The sequence below is a fragment of the Pollachius pollachius genome (assembly GCF_949987615.1).
Source record: "Pollachius pollachius genome assembly, chromosome: 1".
Taxonomy (NCBI): domain Eukaryota; kingdom Metazoa; phylum Chordata; class Actinopteri; order Gadiformes; family Gadidae; genus Pollachius; species Pollachius pollachius.
The window spans coordinates 36,850,969-36,866,437 of record NC_136934.1 but is presented as its reverse complement, the minus strand read 5'-3'; the positions used below and the strand labels follow the sequence as shown (position 1 = coordinate 36,866,437).

The window sequence follows — 15,469 nt, the reverse complement described above, 5'->3', positions numbered from 1 at the left end:
TTGACAATTAAACAACACAAATATCGCAATGTAAAAGTTTATTTCAAATACTGACAGAACTCCGGATCTTTGTCCCAAAGACAAAGGAAAACATTGTGATTAGCCCTGCACCTCCAAAATTCTTAAAATCATTCCTGCGTTCTCAAGACATCCTAGTTATCATATATTCCTCATTAATTTATCAGTAGAAATCCCTGCATATATCATGGGATAAAAAATATAGGAATCACACAATAAGAGAACGCCTGAAAGAAATAAAACGTTTACTCATAAAAGGCAAAACAACAAGAACACAGATCAGGTAAAAGCAGCACAAGGTACCTCAGAGCACATTGTCTGTCATTTATTTTTACATTTCTGGCACGTTAATTCGATTTGAACAGGACATAAGACATTGGTATTTAAAGATACCCCACAATCCCCCTGCCTAATGGAATTGTTTTGTACAAAGCCAAACAGTCCACATGTAGTTGCATTCGAGAATCCTGCCCCAGTAATCGTGAAGCCTTTTGTATGCAATAATTGATCGCTTTTGAACGCTATGAGTTCCAGTGATCAGAAATTAAGATGGGCCAGTGAGGGAGTTTCTACTCAGATCAGATGGGAACAAATTGAAAATTGAATTGAAATCAGAGACCCACGGGTGGAACTTCCATTTCCTATATTGTCACTTTCGCTTAGAGAAGGGACTGAACCACGTGGCAGGAGGATTAAGAGACTCTGGAGAGAATATGGGTTTGACGGGTACAAATAGAGGATACAGGTGTTGCTCAAAATTGGCCTCAACCACATCTGCAGCAGCAGCAGCAGCATGTACAGTAGTACACATCCCACACACTCATGTGAGAAAGCCATTCACATAGCCCCTGCTGTTCAGAAAGCAGAAACGGTGTGTCTCGCTGAAAGTGGAGGGGAGGGGAACCACAAATCAGCTCATGGGGAAGAAGTGAAAGTAGTGGAGAAAAAAAATAAAACAAATCGAACAACCTATCCCGATTATAGTGTATTATTTACAGTGTAGAATCGGCAGCACATTCAGACCTCCAATAAAGCCCTCCCGTTTAAGATTACGCTTTTCCCCCCACTCGCCGCTATTTGACACAATTCAAAAGTCCTAGAGAGAAGACATGATAGGCAAGGTGCATGCCCCCAAGTCCTACTGTGACCTACGTGGTGGTAGAGTGGGGGTTTATGGTCGTTCCCTGAAGATGAAACAGACGGGTGGGGGTGGAGTTAGGGCAATGCTTGGAGATAACCAGGTGTCCTACGGTTTGGAGGCTGTGGGCAGCATGCATTCATAGTTGTTTGCAGATACATTGGAGCACTTTACCTCTCTCTCCGTCAGGGTTTTTGAACCATATTATCAACCAATGTCTTGCCACGCATAGGTCCCAGCCATGCTCCTAGACACCCCTCCTTCCCTTCTCATGTCATAGAATCCCTTTGGGCCTCGCCAAGAGAGCATGCAGTGGTCTACTTTAAGCCTTGCGGTCACGATCGCATACTCGGCACTAAAACCGGACCCCTGTTGTGATGTGTGCTGTTGCGGTGACATCAGAGAACCTGTGTGTTCAGTGAGTCGCAGAGGCGAGAGCGGCGAGCTGAGGATAGTGTATCGGGTAGGGGCAAAAACGACATAGGGATAAAAGATCTTAAATCTAGCTAGAGTGCACAGGATACTTAGACTACTACCACTGATTATGAAGGGAGACTCCCGGATTAAGGGAGCTACCACTATCCGGACAGTCGGGCATGGTTTTGATTCTTTAAAGAACCGCTTATCAGGGCAAACTGAACGCCCTGTAAAGATGTACAAATTAATTTACAACGTTTCAAATATTTACAGAAATACACACACTATGAATTCTTTACGCTCGTAGCAGACGCACGTCTTGACGTGATACAAGCCACCAAACCAAGAGTTAAAACAGACAGTTCACCGACAGTCAATCCTACTTATTATCAATGCTATGGATTCTTTCCAAAGGGACCTGTGTGCATGACTAGCAATGCCAAACTAGCGGACTTTTGGATTCCATGCTTATACGGTTCGACTTTGGGCTATAGAGCACAGGACTCCTGGACTGCATTGGTGGCATTTGTAGTCCAGAACAACTCCCATCCAAGTAAATTCTTATCGGCACATCTGGCCATGCAAACATGTAAAACTTTTTTGAAAGTGACACCCACTAATTTTATTGATATGCCACATCCGTATCTGTAACCCCAAAAACAGGTAACAAATATCAGTGAACCATCCACTTTCCACTCCACTGCAAGTGAGCATTTTAGTTGGGATACAGAGAGCTAATTGGAATGCCTTGGTAGCGTAGAAGAAGAGTGTGTGTTTATGGATTGTCAGGGCAGCAAGGGAAAACAGCCAACCAGGACCCAGCAGAGTTGTGTATTCACATCGTCCAGTTGCTAGTCCTCAATAGTTGCTTCTTATCTTCTGTTTGTGTGTTTCTTACTACATGCAGATTTTTCTAGATAAAAGTCTAAAGGGAGTGATGACACAGGAGCAGCGGCAACAGACACATTAGGGGGGGATTTTTCCTGTTCGGGGGAGCTGCAGAGAGCGAGGCGGGAGGTGAATCTGTTCGACGAGTCGGCGAAACAGGATAGGATGAGAGCCCCGGGCCGTTTCGTCTGCAGCGTTCCCACTATGGTTCCAGTCAGAACACTTCTCTCCACTAATGCAGCAGCCTCTTACAGGTTTTGGTATGCAAGCGATTATCACAAAAAAAAACAAAACAGAATACTACCAATAATAATCCTAACATCCCCCCCCCCCCCCCCCCATCCCACCCAACTGGAGGGATTTGAATCACGAAGACGCCCGTCCCAAAGACGTCGGAGTGCACGAGGTAAACAGCCCCTCCCCTTATACATACATAGCCATTTTGGTATCTTGGAGGATGCAATTAGAACAATTCCAAAACGAAACCAATCCCTCAGAAATGATAACCAAACAAAACAACATCAAAACGAGAAACAATGACTGTACAGTATACAAAGTGCATTGACTCACCCCATCCAACCCCCCTCCTGGCGATGATGCCACTCTACTGTGATACATCTCAGAGCAGTAGGAACAACGGTTACGGAAGGATTGTGTGTGTGTGTGTGTGTGTGTGTGTGTGTGTGTGTGTGTGTGTGTGTGTGTGTGTGTGTGTGTGTGTGTGTGTGTGGCAGAGGGACAGCTTAGGGTCACAGACGCATCTCCTCTCTCCCACTCACACACACTGCCAAACAGACACACACGCAAATGGAGCTTAAATATGATATGTTAAGCAAAGGAGTGTCTGGGGTTCAGCGGGGGAGGAGGAGGAGGAAGGGAGAAGAGAGAGGGGGAGGAGAGAGGGGGAGGAGAGGGAGAAGATAAATGAAAGAAAGGAGCATGAGGAGGGGAGAAGGGAGGGCGTGAGAAGACAGACATCTTGGGAAGTGGAGGTGAGGGGGTGGCAAGCAGCTCTCAGAGCCCCAGGGGGGGCCGATGGTTGAGGGGGCGTTCCTCAGATCGTGGAGGCTAGCCGGCTAGCTTGCTGGTAACCAGGGAGGACTTCCTCTGGGGCAGGTCCTGTGGCGTGGGAATGTGGTCCCCGGTCACCAGGTTCTTGTCGGGCCCAGCCACGGGCAGCTGCTTGTTCTTCATCTTGGCCTTGGCCATGTTGTAGTCCCCCGAGTCAAAGTACTTTGGCTAGGTGGGAGAGAAGAGAGATAAGAAGCACTTCTGCCAAAGACTAACTAGGAACTATTGAGGCTTCATCTTTGGCTAGGCCTGGAAGAGCAAAGCTTAATTAAATAACTTATTATGCTATCCTGTGATGATAACCCATCAAGTCATGATGGGTACTAGAAACTTTATAGAGACCGTAACTGATTATTTAAATTATAGCAATTATGTCAAAGCTTAAATTAAATGCAGCCAATCAGATAGGGAATTAGAAGTGACAAGTGCTGCCTTGAAATATGGGACAAGCAGCTATGTGGCAAGGTCACGATATGGACTAAGCAACCTAGGGCAGGAGAGTGTAATAATGCGTTGTAGAAGAAACACAATACGCTTCCCTAAAGATGTCTTTAAGTCAAAGGTGTAGAGGTTTATTTTCCATTTGTATGGACTTTGAACTTAGAACGTTTGTTAATAATTTACATTGGAGCAATTGGATTGATTTTCATCTAGAAATCCATAAACTAACATAACATGCAAGTGTGTTTCAGGGGACTGAATTTGTAGCTCCACAACATGATGGACTTCACCTTGAAGAATTTATGTTACAGTTTATGTTGAGTTTTACTGCAATGCAACAACTCCAAGTCAAATCCCATTATATATGAACATGCATGTGATACTGAAACAACAGGGGGGGGGGGGGGGAAGCAGCATGGATTTTCAATTCCTTGGGTGCCAGGTCATGCTGCTATTCATGCTAGCGGTAATGCTAGCAGGGAATATCAGTTCAGGGAATGCTAACATGGTGTAGCTGAAGCTAAACAAATCAACAACAAACCAAGGCCCCTTCAAAATATCTTGAGAGAGGGGCAAAGCCAGAATGCAATGGGGCTTGACCGAACCTCACATTCTCCTGTGTAACAAAGAGATGTTTGGACAGAATGCAAGGCTTGTTCGGATGATGTTGTCTGTTGTGGGGATGATGTTAGTTTCTGTTGGCCACCTACCCCTTTCTGTAGCCGCTTCATAAGGAAGTCAGAGCCTCCAGGCTTATGGTTCAGGCTGGGGTATTTGGCCTTCAGCTTGGCTTCCTCAGACTTGATGGGACTGCTGTTCTTCTCCTGGGAATCCTGATAACATAAGATGACCATGAGATCATTCAGGTGTTAAGAGCAGAAACTGTGCTAATCAAACAGGAGAAGACACAAAATGATAATAATACAAACCGAATATCATCAGTATATTTACATACACATTTAAGTATCAAATAACTAAAGTAAAAAGTGGTAGAGCAGTGTGTAAGAAAGCTCACCGATCTAGACTACTCAAACTACTATATTGAACTACAAAGTGAAAATGCAGCAAAAAAAAAATCACAAATGTTTACTAAATAAAATGTGTGTCTGACATGACATCCCGAGCAAAACCATGTAGAAACGATTATTTGAGCCCTGAAAGGTTTGTTTCAGCCATTTAATGAAAAAGATGAATCAAAGCAAAACAAAAGTATGAGTCAAACTTGTTCTTTTGACATGTAGGCGAGGTATGGCCTAACCCTAATTTTTTTGACAAAGACAGCTTTTTCACCAAGGTTAGATATACACAATAGCCAGCATATACCTGCCCTGACAGGCTAGAGTTTCCTTTGCTAGAGAGTGTGGACTGATCAATTATGACTCAGGAGGTTACAGAAGCCGAATAACCTATTCCCACGGAGGAAGAGAGGGGAGGGAGGGGGAGGCTGAATGTTGTACTGGGCCTTTGTTAATTCACTTGAGCCCACAAAGATAGGCTGATTCAAAACAGTGTAAAGAACAGACATTTTCCCAAAACGTTCATCCGTAGAGAAAGGCAAAAGCTGTATATACATCAACATGCCTTAATAACATGCATCTCTTAAATAGCTGTCTCTCCTGCTGACTTCATGATTTAAGGGTGCACAATGAGAATGTTAATTCCTGTTTTCAACTCTTTACTATGCACCAAAATCGAACCCGATCTTGGGTTTCAAGACGACGAAGAAGATGAGCACATGAGTTAAAATATTGCCAGTGAGGCCTTCGACCTCACTGTCAAAACAATGAAACAACATATTCAGCAAAACCGATTTCGTCTTAGGACAGCATTGCACAATATATTGACACCCACTGATCTGCAACAATGCAACAAATTCGGTTATTTATCCTTCACATCATAATCTCAGCAGTGTATAATAGTTTGAGGATAATGCGGAAGCTCTGCCTCATTGCAGTTGTTGTCAGGTTAGAGTTGACCAATGAGGCCCCAGCCGCTGTGAACTGGTGAGCCAATGACATGAGCCAAATCAAGTGGGACGAGACTCACAGTCACACAGTATCCACACACAAACACGCTTTATTATACAGCTGCGATATTACTCATTTTATTCAAATAAAATAAGTGTGTAGGTGTATGCTGCCATCATCTTGTTTGCGTGTCACTGCATTCAGGCGTGCATTTTAAACACTTTCACTTGTTCTAGCTAGCTGCTAGCCTCTTACAGCTAGCATCCTCAGTGACTGGCCCAACAACATTAAAGGCTGTCAACCAAACCAACCTGTTTTTCGTCTTCGTAGTCAATCTGAGTGTCTGAGTCCAGGTTTTCTGACGACATGTTGCGACCGTTTTGGACTGACAAGTGTCCTGTTTATCCGTCCGGTGAAACGCTGTTTGTGCTAAAATACAATTTATGTATCTATGCTGAGTCCAATCCTTGTTTTCTGAACACACGACTGCCTCTCAGTGAAAATGGCGAGAAGATGTGTTACGTCACTATGAGGGATGCCCCTCGTTTGACAGACATTTACAGTAGCCAATACACAGGGCTTACAGGGCTCATGCACAGGCTTTAAACCAGCCACTGGAATACCCCATGACCGCGCAGCCACGGTGATTGACAGTACGCGGTCCAATCCCAATGCAGACTGTGTCCTCGACGGCAGCCACACAAACTAAATAATACATACATGTTTACACTCAAATATACGCAGTTGTTATAAATCTACTACGATTACATAGGTGGCATCGATTTCAAAAAATATTATTTAAATATTAGTACTTACTTTATTAATTTGAATTATCTTATTTGTGATTGGCTGCCTGTTTTTGATACATGTTCAACTGTCGATCAAACACAGAGAGCGGGAACGATTCCGCTAATTAGCTTAGTGCTAAAGAGATTTAGAAAGAGACGCTTATTGTAAGTAACACAGTGACCACAATATATATGTTAATATGGCATTATTATAATATTTTATTTAGCAAGCAAAGTAGCGTGCTTGTATCGTGACATTAGCTTCTGATGGAGCAGCAGGTCTTTATTCAAAATATGCTATAAAGTGGAAATCTAAAGTAGGCCAGCTAATGCTAATATAAGATTATTTCAGTAGTTCTTCAATATGTAACCAAAGCTAATATATGGAAGTACTAACTTTGTGATTGTTAAGAATTGTGTTCCCAGTTTAACCTCGCTGGTAAAACAATGAAACGCCATACTCAACAAACCGATTTGGTCTTACGACACCATTGCACAATATATTGACACCCACAGACTGTGCAACAATGCAATATGTTTTTGTTGTTTAGAATTGTATACCTCCTCACAACCATGGCAAGTGGCCAACAAACCAGGACTGGTCAGGTATGATTCGCCTATATAACTAATATCCATGTTACTCTACATCAAAAGAGAGTCAGGTTGCAGCACGAACTTGCATCTGCTGTTTGTCTGCATGTACTGTATGCATCATTTTTGATTTATTTAGGAGACTCAGCTTTTGCCAGATGTTGTCGCTACAGAGAAGCAATCCCTGGTTGTTGTAAAGAAACTTCTGGCCATTGCCGTGTCCAGCATCACCTACCTTAGGGGCCTCTTCCCTGAGAAAGCCTATGGGATCAAACATGTTGAAGGTATGTAACTAGCTATCCTGCATCAGCCTGCGACATCGCACAGCTAAATTGCATTATTATTCATCAAGGCGCCAAGTTTAATGGGTTACTTTTGAACGAGCGCAAGACTGATGGATGCAAAAAAAAGCAAGATACAGGGCTCACTTAGATGTTGATGTTTTTGCTTTAACTTCTCATCCAGAAATGAAGCATTGTTAAGATGTGCCTGTGCCTGCTCCCTCAGTCATAACTTAATGATAAACTGAAATCTGTGTGTGTGTGTGTGTGTGTTTGTGTCTATCTATCTGTGATACACTATGAATCTACTGTGTTTCAATGTACCTTACACAGAGCAGAAAGTGATGATTCTACGAGAGGAGCGCAGCTGTCCTGGGGCAAGTCAGATAGTCCAGTGGTAAGTTTCTAACACACAACATTTTCTGTTTATTTTAATATTTAAATTAGTGACATCAATTTATTTTCTTGGGGGTAAAAATTAGAAGCCTCTCAAATTATTATTATTACTATGATTATGGTTAATATCTAAATTATTATTAGCAGTAGTAGAGTTGGTATTAGGTCTAGCAATAGCTGTACTAATATTGAATTATAAGCAATATAAAAAATAGTAGTAATATTAGAAGTAGCAGCAGTAGAAGTAAGATTTTGCTTTCATAACTTCAGTCAGGCTTACAGGAACCAAAAACAATGTAAATGTCTGCCATAAGAAGAAACATCCCACTATTGCTTTTACAGGGCTTTCTGTTACTGCAGTGCTGGAGTAAGTGGACCTAGGCTATCAATCGATTCAATGCCATTAAGTAATTATACCTTGAAATTGGGTTATTGGTGTCCATGTATGGATGCATGGATGCACACACACACAAGCACACACACACACACACACACACACACACACACACACACACACAAACATGATGGTAACGGTTGGAAACAGTGCCAGGGACATTTGGTTCTATCAGGATGACTCAGGGTTTTCCCTGGTCCTTCTCGAGATAGACTGTGTGTGTTTATGTGTGTGTATTCATTTCACATGTTTTATTAACCCTCTTAAGGATGCAGGGATGCTTTGATGCCATCCAGAAGAAATATGTAAGTCCTCCACAAATATTTGCTTTGGATGAACAATAAAGAATTAAAGCCAAAGGTAAGTCAGCAAATATAATTAGCTTTATTCACATTTGTTAAACCCTGTGTCCCTCCAGCTGAGAAAGGTAGTTTTGTCGGTGAGTGGCTTGTCTTTCATGTGTACATGTCTGATTCAATTTAAGGATAAATGTAATATTGAATCCTGAAAGCCTGTATCTTAATGCACTCCTAATGTACTGTTGCTGTTTGTTTTAGATATACACTGATCCAGACAATCCTCAGGTAATGTTTCAGGAGACAGAGATCGCTGTGCCGTTGTGGCAGTTGAGTCACGGGAAATTCCCACATGTGCCTTGATAAAGAAAATCTTAGGTACCGAGTTGTTCATTCACCTCAAATTGCCGTCTTTCCTTTTTTTTTTCAGTGCGTGACAGAATTCTACCAATTTAAGATAACCTACTCCGCAAAGGGACCACAAATGGAATTTGAAAGGTACAATATGTTTGATTTCTGGATCACTTATCCAGAATAACAGAATAACAGAAAACTGTATAAAAGGAATAAACATATCATGTATTTACACTTTTCTAAATCATCCACCTTCTGACATTAGAGTGCACTGAGGCTTAGTGGTTTTCTGTATTTAACCACCATGTGCACCATTAAGCATGCAGCAGATCTGCAGTAAATAGTTCATTAAAGGTCACATGGCATGCTACTTTATGGATGCTTATATATAGGTGTAAGTGGGCCCTTAATACAATATTTATAGAATACAGAATTACACTACGAGCCAGTCCCACAATGAGCTTTCCACAAACGTGCCGTTTTTTTGAGGTGGGTCAAGGTGGAGGGTGGGGGTGTGGCCCTGAGCAGCTTGCGGCCACGGTACTATGCGCTCGTGTTAACAGTGGATTTATTGCAATGGCGAGGCGCACACAGCTTTTGGCCGTGTTCTGTAAATATTCAAGAACACTCCTGGGGCTCCAGCGGGAGTCCGGGAGCTCTATATCTAAATAATATCATATTATACATGGATATCTATATTATATAATATATATTATCATGGCAAAAAGCTGTGTGCGCCTCCAGACGATATCTCACGATATCTCAAACGACTGTGTCAGGTTCTCCGACATCTCTGCTTCTTCCACTTCCACATCAATCTGAAGTAGACTGAACCGCGAGATGGAGTAGAAAGGGATTGTTGCCCGTGATTGTTGACCGCAATTGTCTCCCGCCGGAGCCCTGCTGCCCACTGCCGAGGCACCATCGCGCTGCCAGCCGCTGCGGGCGGCTGGCAGCGCCGAGGCAACACTGACCCGCGGAGGTGGTGACCCGCGGAGGTGGTGCCCCACGGCGGTGGTGCCCCGACGATATTATGAATCACAAACGACTGCGTCTCAGACGACTCCGGTTCTTCCACTTCCACACCGTGATTGTTGCCCGCGATTGGGCAGCGGGGCTCCGGCGGGGGACAATCGCGGTCAATCCCTTTCTCCTCCATGTCGCGGTTCATGTACTTCAGGGAGTCAAAAGCCAAAGTTCCTTTCCCCCCAATTCCTTCTCAACCATGGTTGAGATAACCCCCACTACGAGTCTCGTTGTGGAAATACCAGAGACGTCAAGGAACCCAACGTGTTAAGCGCCATAACACCAACAGTGTGTAACACTTGCGTTACGGACACACACATGTGGCACTCGCACGGTCGTAGCTCATTGGGCAAAGCAGAAAAAGGGGTAACATGTCCTGTATGTCGTACGGGGACATACAGGGGAAAAATTCCAAATTGGCGCGTCTGAGCTTTGTTATTTAAAAGGCAGAGCAGGATAGCTAGTGCTCGTTTTACCCCTAACGCCCTTTCTAGCTACTGGGGGACCATAGGCAGGCTAGGGGAACTCATATTAATGTTAGAAAACCTAAAAGTGTTTTTTTCATGCCATGGGACCTTTAAGTTCTTTCAGGGGAAAAATAGGCGAGTCTGAGTGTTAAGAGTAAAAACGACCATGAGTGTCAGGATGATTTCCCACAATCCTTTGCGTGTCCTAGCAACAACAACTGCAAGGGGGCGTTGATGGTGTGTGGCAACACTAAGAAGGCCAGCATCCTGCTGGTGAGGAAGCTGTACACACTGATGCAGATCCTGGGTCCTCTCCCTGACAACGTCTGCCTCAACATGAAGCTGGCCTACTACGACGAAGGTAACCCACAAAGCACAACCACCAGTAGACATATAGACCGGACCCTGATCTACTCAGCCTCAATGAAAGTATCAAGCAATGATTAGCTTGACATTAACACACACAAACACACGCACGGGCAATATTGCACATACGTAGATAATATTTATATGTGTATATGTATGTGTATATATATATTTATATATATATACTTCAATAATAATACACACACACACATACAATGGAAATGTGCCTATGCACACAGACAAACACACATATAATGCCCACACAAGTTCACGCAGAGACACACGCATGTGCACGCATGATTAGCATCATACTAGAATCTAGAAATATTTGTACATTGCAATTATCCATCAAGCAGAAAGAAAACAGGAGGCAGATGTTTCCACTCCAGAATTCGGGCAAAAATTATTGATCAATGTAGTATTCCCTGTATTTAAACTCAGGTTGTCTCCGATCCATCCTGATTCACTTGCACAGGGCAAGGTGATTCCACAAGCAGCCAGAAGAGGGCCACCTTGAGTCTTGCTGCTTGTGGTGTTGAGACATTAGTCTTTTAGTCCCCTCCATGGTGGTCTCATCATGAATTCTGCTTGTTAGCACAATATCTCTGAGGGACTGTCATAGAAAAATAAATTATATGAGAATGAAAATTGTGGATATGAAAGGTGGCTCCAAATATGCACAGCTTGCTTATAATTCTTTGCATTTTCTGAGTTGTATTGGCATGTTTGAAAACACAAAATCTGTCCATGGTGCTATAGTAATTTCACTATGGTGCTCAAAACATAGGAACACTACTACCAAGTGTTCTCTTCAGAAAACAGAAGCTGGAACTTACTCCATGCTAGGGGTATGAAATGAATTAAGTGATTTCATAAATGTGTGGACACACGTTGGTCACATGTTGTTCTTTACATAGTACTAAAAGTAAGAGATTTTGTGTGTGTGTGTGTGATGGGTTGATGGGTGTCCCCAGTCACTCCTAAGGACTACCAGCCACCAGGGTTCAAGGAGGGCGACGGTAACATGATGGAGTTTTCCAAGGAGCCGGTGAATCTGTGCATGGGCGAGGTGGTCACCCCCTTCCACACGCTGCTCGTGGACATCACCACCGAGAGAGACCGGCTGGAGAAGGTAGAGAGGAGACGCACCCCAGGGGTGATCATGCCAAGCCCTTCTGCGATTTGGACTTGTTACAGAAAGCGTGGTTGTGATGCTGGCAACCAAACATCCTCATATGGTTTTAATGTCAGGGTAATGCCTAATCTTGTCTCGAAGATGACGCTGAGCTTAGGCTCTGATGATTCTGGGATAATTTACCCAAATTGTGTGGAATACAGAGTACCACTTCAAGTAATTTCCAAGGGTCATTTACGACAAACCTGTAATTCCCTGCGGCAAACAAAACCCGCCATGTTGCCTATTGACCTCTGGCTCCCTTTGTTGGCGTATGAAATGGTTGGCTTCCTCTACAGAAATCAATAAACACACATTGGCCTAGTTTTACCATTCAAGTCATTCGAAAAAGTTTATATGACTACAAGAAAACACAACTGACATTGCAGAGGAAAGGTTTGAATTGACACCTGCGCTGTCCAATGGCTACAGGTGGAGGAGGAGCCTGTGCGTGTGAGGGACAAATGGATGCTGCAGATGGACGAGCTGGGGTCTGTTGTAGAGCAGGTCAGAGAGCTATATGCCTGGAGCATCACCCCATTGCTCTCACAACACAATGCATACACAATGTTTACTCAATGGGGTTCAGCGCTGCCTTCCATGGGTAAAATGGTAGTGGTCTTTTGAGTTTCAGCTTTCACTATATGATAAGAAAGGATATGGACATGTATATGAACAAAGGAACGCTCATTTTAACCAAGGTATTAACCATGCTATGTTTGGAATGGGTTGATTCATTTGGAGATAGTTTTCTGCTCTAAACATATAAGATGAAATATTTGATAAATAACAGGTAAGAATATTTAGTAAATTAGTTTCACGATTCAAAGATCAGGAAATAATTGTTTTTCAATAATTTGGCTAATTTAACTTAAACCAATGAAAAACGTTCTGTGTTTTGTGGTTATATGTGGTTGAGAGAAAGGCAGATAGATAGATAGATAGAAAGATAATATGTATTTCTCTTATCTGCAGACTCACACGATAGACGATCTGGAGAAACCTGCCGAAGAGTGTGTTAGGATAGTGAGTTATTTCCCACACAAAAGATTGTTTTACTGCTGGACAATTAGAATATCTTTAGGAAATGATTTCTTGGATATTTTATTTCATGTATTTTCGTTAACTTTGGTGCGTTAAGAGAGATTTATTATTTTATAAAAAATGTCATTGTCTACCTTTCAGAATCATGCACTATTAGAAATCAAGGGAAACTAAACCTTAAAAACTTTCTGCACTCTAATATAAAGTCTGCAACACAGGCTAACAAACAGCTGGCTGGGTTTAACATGAAACGGGTGCCATCTGCATCTGCTGACAGTATTGTGTGAAAATAAACCATTGAAGAAAAGTACACCCAAATACCATCAGCTTAACACAGAAACACAGCACAAAACATCTGTGGCAGTATAGGCAGAGCGCAACACTTCTGTGGCAGTATATACAGAGCTATCTACAGATAAAGGTCCACAGGGCTTCTTCATCTCACACTAAGAAACACCAGTGATCCACCCGTTCCGCATCAGTGCACCGTTTACTCAGACGCAGAAGAGGCTACAGTGATCAGTAGAGGGCTCTGTCAACATGTGTATATAAGGGGCGGCCTTCCTATAAGTATCCCCTTGTAGTGTCTGGTAGGGGATAGCAGTGAGCCATTTGCCCTCTGTCAGATGGACACTCTTGTGGTGGACTTGGAGAGCACCAGTCCGACGGAGGAGGAGGCCCTCATGAAGACCAGGAGTGGTCGTGTCGTGAGCTCCTCCACGGTGAGTCTCCCCCTGGCCCCCCCTCAGACCCCCCACTCAGCTCTCAGGAGAGATGACTGTAACAAGCCGGGCCCTTTAGACCCAAGCTCCTCTTGAAGGCTGTCTAGTAGCTCCCGTAGCTCTAGTGGTTCTCTGCACACGCAGAGTCACATGAGGGCTACTAGACCAGCGGCTCACAACCTCCAAGGGGCTAAGGCCCACTCTGATCGCCACCAGAATTGCATGGCCAACTTGAAGTGATTGGGATTGATCATAAATAAACGGCTCACATCATTACCAGGATAATGTGAGTAGAAACGTTGACTGCTCAGTAACGTTGATGTGGCATGAATCAGCCAAAATGCTGTTTATATGTTTATATTTGTACATGGATTCAAATATATTCATACATTCTTTCGGTTCTATACTTAGATATTACGTTTAAAATTGTATTTCATGTTTGAAATGTTTTTACCGGTAAACGTTTTAATTTAATCTCGTGTGTGTGTGCAGAAGAAAATATCAAGAACAAAGACGACCAAGAGACCTTCTCCCGTTCAGGACAACGTGGTAAACACCCTCCATATGCCCTGTGATGTCTGCTTATAAATGCTGTCATCTACTTTATATTTATTCATGCTAACATTATTCATATTATTAACCAAGATAGCAAACATAATAAAGTAATTTCTCAATTATTATTCAGGTTTAGCTTTTACTTTGTACATCCTTTACATTGCAATATTACAAATATACTGCATGAAATAAAGATTGCGTGAGAAAGTTGTTTGCCGTGCTACCAAGTACGACTATTAATGAAGGGATTTATACCACATTTAATCTGTTGCATGATCAGTTTAGCTGATAAGAAATATAAGTGCAGTATGTTGTCTTTTTGGAAGGTGGGTTAAGCTAAGTCTACTGTCCTGCCTGTTTTGCAGGTGTCTCAGTTTGAGTTCCCGAGCAGCCAGGAAGTCCCGTCTGCACCCAAACAGCGCAAGTTCAGCGAGCCCAAAGAGCGCTACTGAGCCCCACGTTTATTAACCACCAGTTCAGCAGCTTTTACTTTCACTTTGTTACTAAAGAACGTGTTCACAGGTTCTGACCATTCCAATGCAATGTGTCTTAGAATCATTTGACCTGGTTATCATTTGGTTCAATTGTTGAGTTCAATTTTGAATATATTTTGTTTGTTATATTACACATTTTTTGTCTACAAACGAAAATACTATTTTATGTTTATTTGTAAAATTGTTTACACTTATAAAACTTGCTTACTGAGGTCTAGGTGTTTATACACATTCGTAAGTAGAATCAAATAGCATTCAATTGTTCATTTGTTTATAATAAAAGGCTTTACAATTCAACTAATATCAAATGGATTTTTTTCAAAGAAATGTATGGATTTCCCTGATCTATCAATTATCAACATAAACAATATTTCAATATATTGTGATATGTGAGGGTTTAGAAATATTTATTTATTGATAACAGTACATCCATGCTGTAGCTTGTGTATTAATGGCAAACATTTAAATGGGTTGTGTCCAGCCATATAATGGCAAATAACTTGACCTCACTGGCCGTCATTGCTATCACTAAAGTTAGGGGGCGCTGTTTCAACTCCCTTTAAGAGCTCCAGCAGCAATTA

At 42.5% G+C, this 15,469-nt stretch overlaps 2 protein-coding genes across 2 annotated transcripts; one reads left to right on the top strand and one right to left on the bottom strand.

Moving 5' to 3' along the window:
* Positions 1–2,820: 2,820 nt before the first annotated feature.
* On the bottom strand, positions 2,821–6,431 carry ensab (endosulfine alpha b). The gene is made up of 3 exons (XM_079734720.1): positions 6,252–6,431; positions 4,684–4,806; positions 2,821–3,700 (listed from the first exon to the last, which is right to left on the bottom strand). The coding sequence occupies exons 1-3, from the start codon at positions 6,306–6,308 to the stop codon at positions 3,530–3,532; spliced, it is 351 nt and encodes a 116-aa protein (XP_079590846.1). The 5' UTR covers positions 6,309–6,431; the 3' UTR covers positions 2,821–3,529.
* Positions 6,432–6,765: 334 nt separating this feature from the next.
* Positions 6,766–14,874, top strand: hormad1 (HORMA domain containing 1). Its single transcript, XM_079749835.1, has 15 exons — positions 6,766–6,893; positions 7,280–7,334; positions 7,459–7,603; positions 7,934–7,997; positions 8,659–8,695; positions 8,809–8,829; positions 8,948–8,974; positions 9,117–9,184; positions 10,743–10,894; positions 11,874–12,031; positions 12,506–12,580; positions 13,049–13,099; positions 13,744–13,839; positions 14,332–14,388; positions 14,760–14,874. Exons 2-15 carry the CDS (start codon positions 7,302–7,304, stop codon positions 14,844–14,846), a joined length of 1,071 nt encoding a protein of 356 aa, XP_079605961.1. The 5' UTR covers positions 6,766–6,893; positions 7,280–7,301; the 3' UTR covers positions 14,847–14,874.
* The last annotated feature ends 595 nt before the right edge of the window (positions 14,875–15,469 follow it).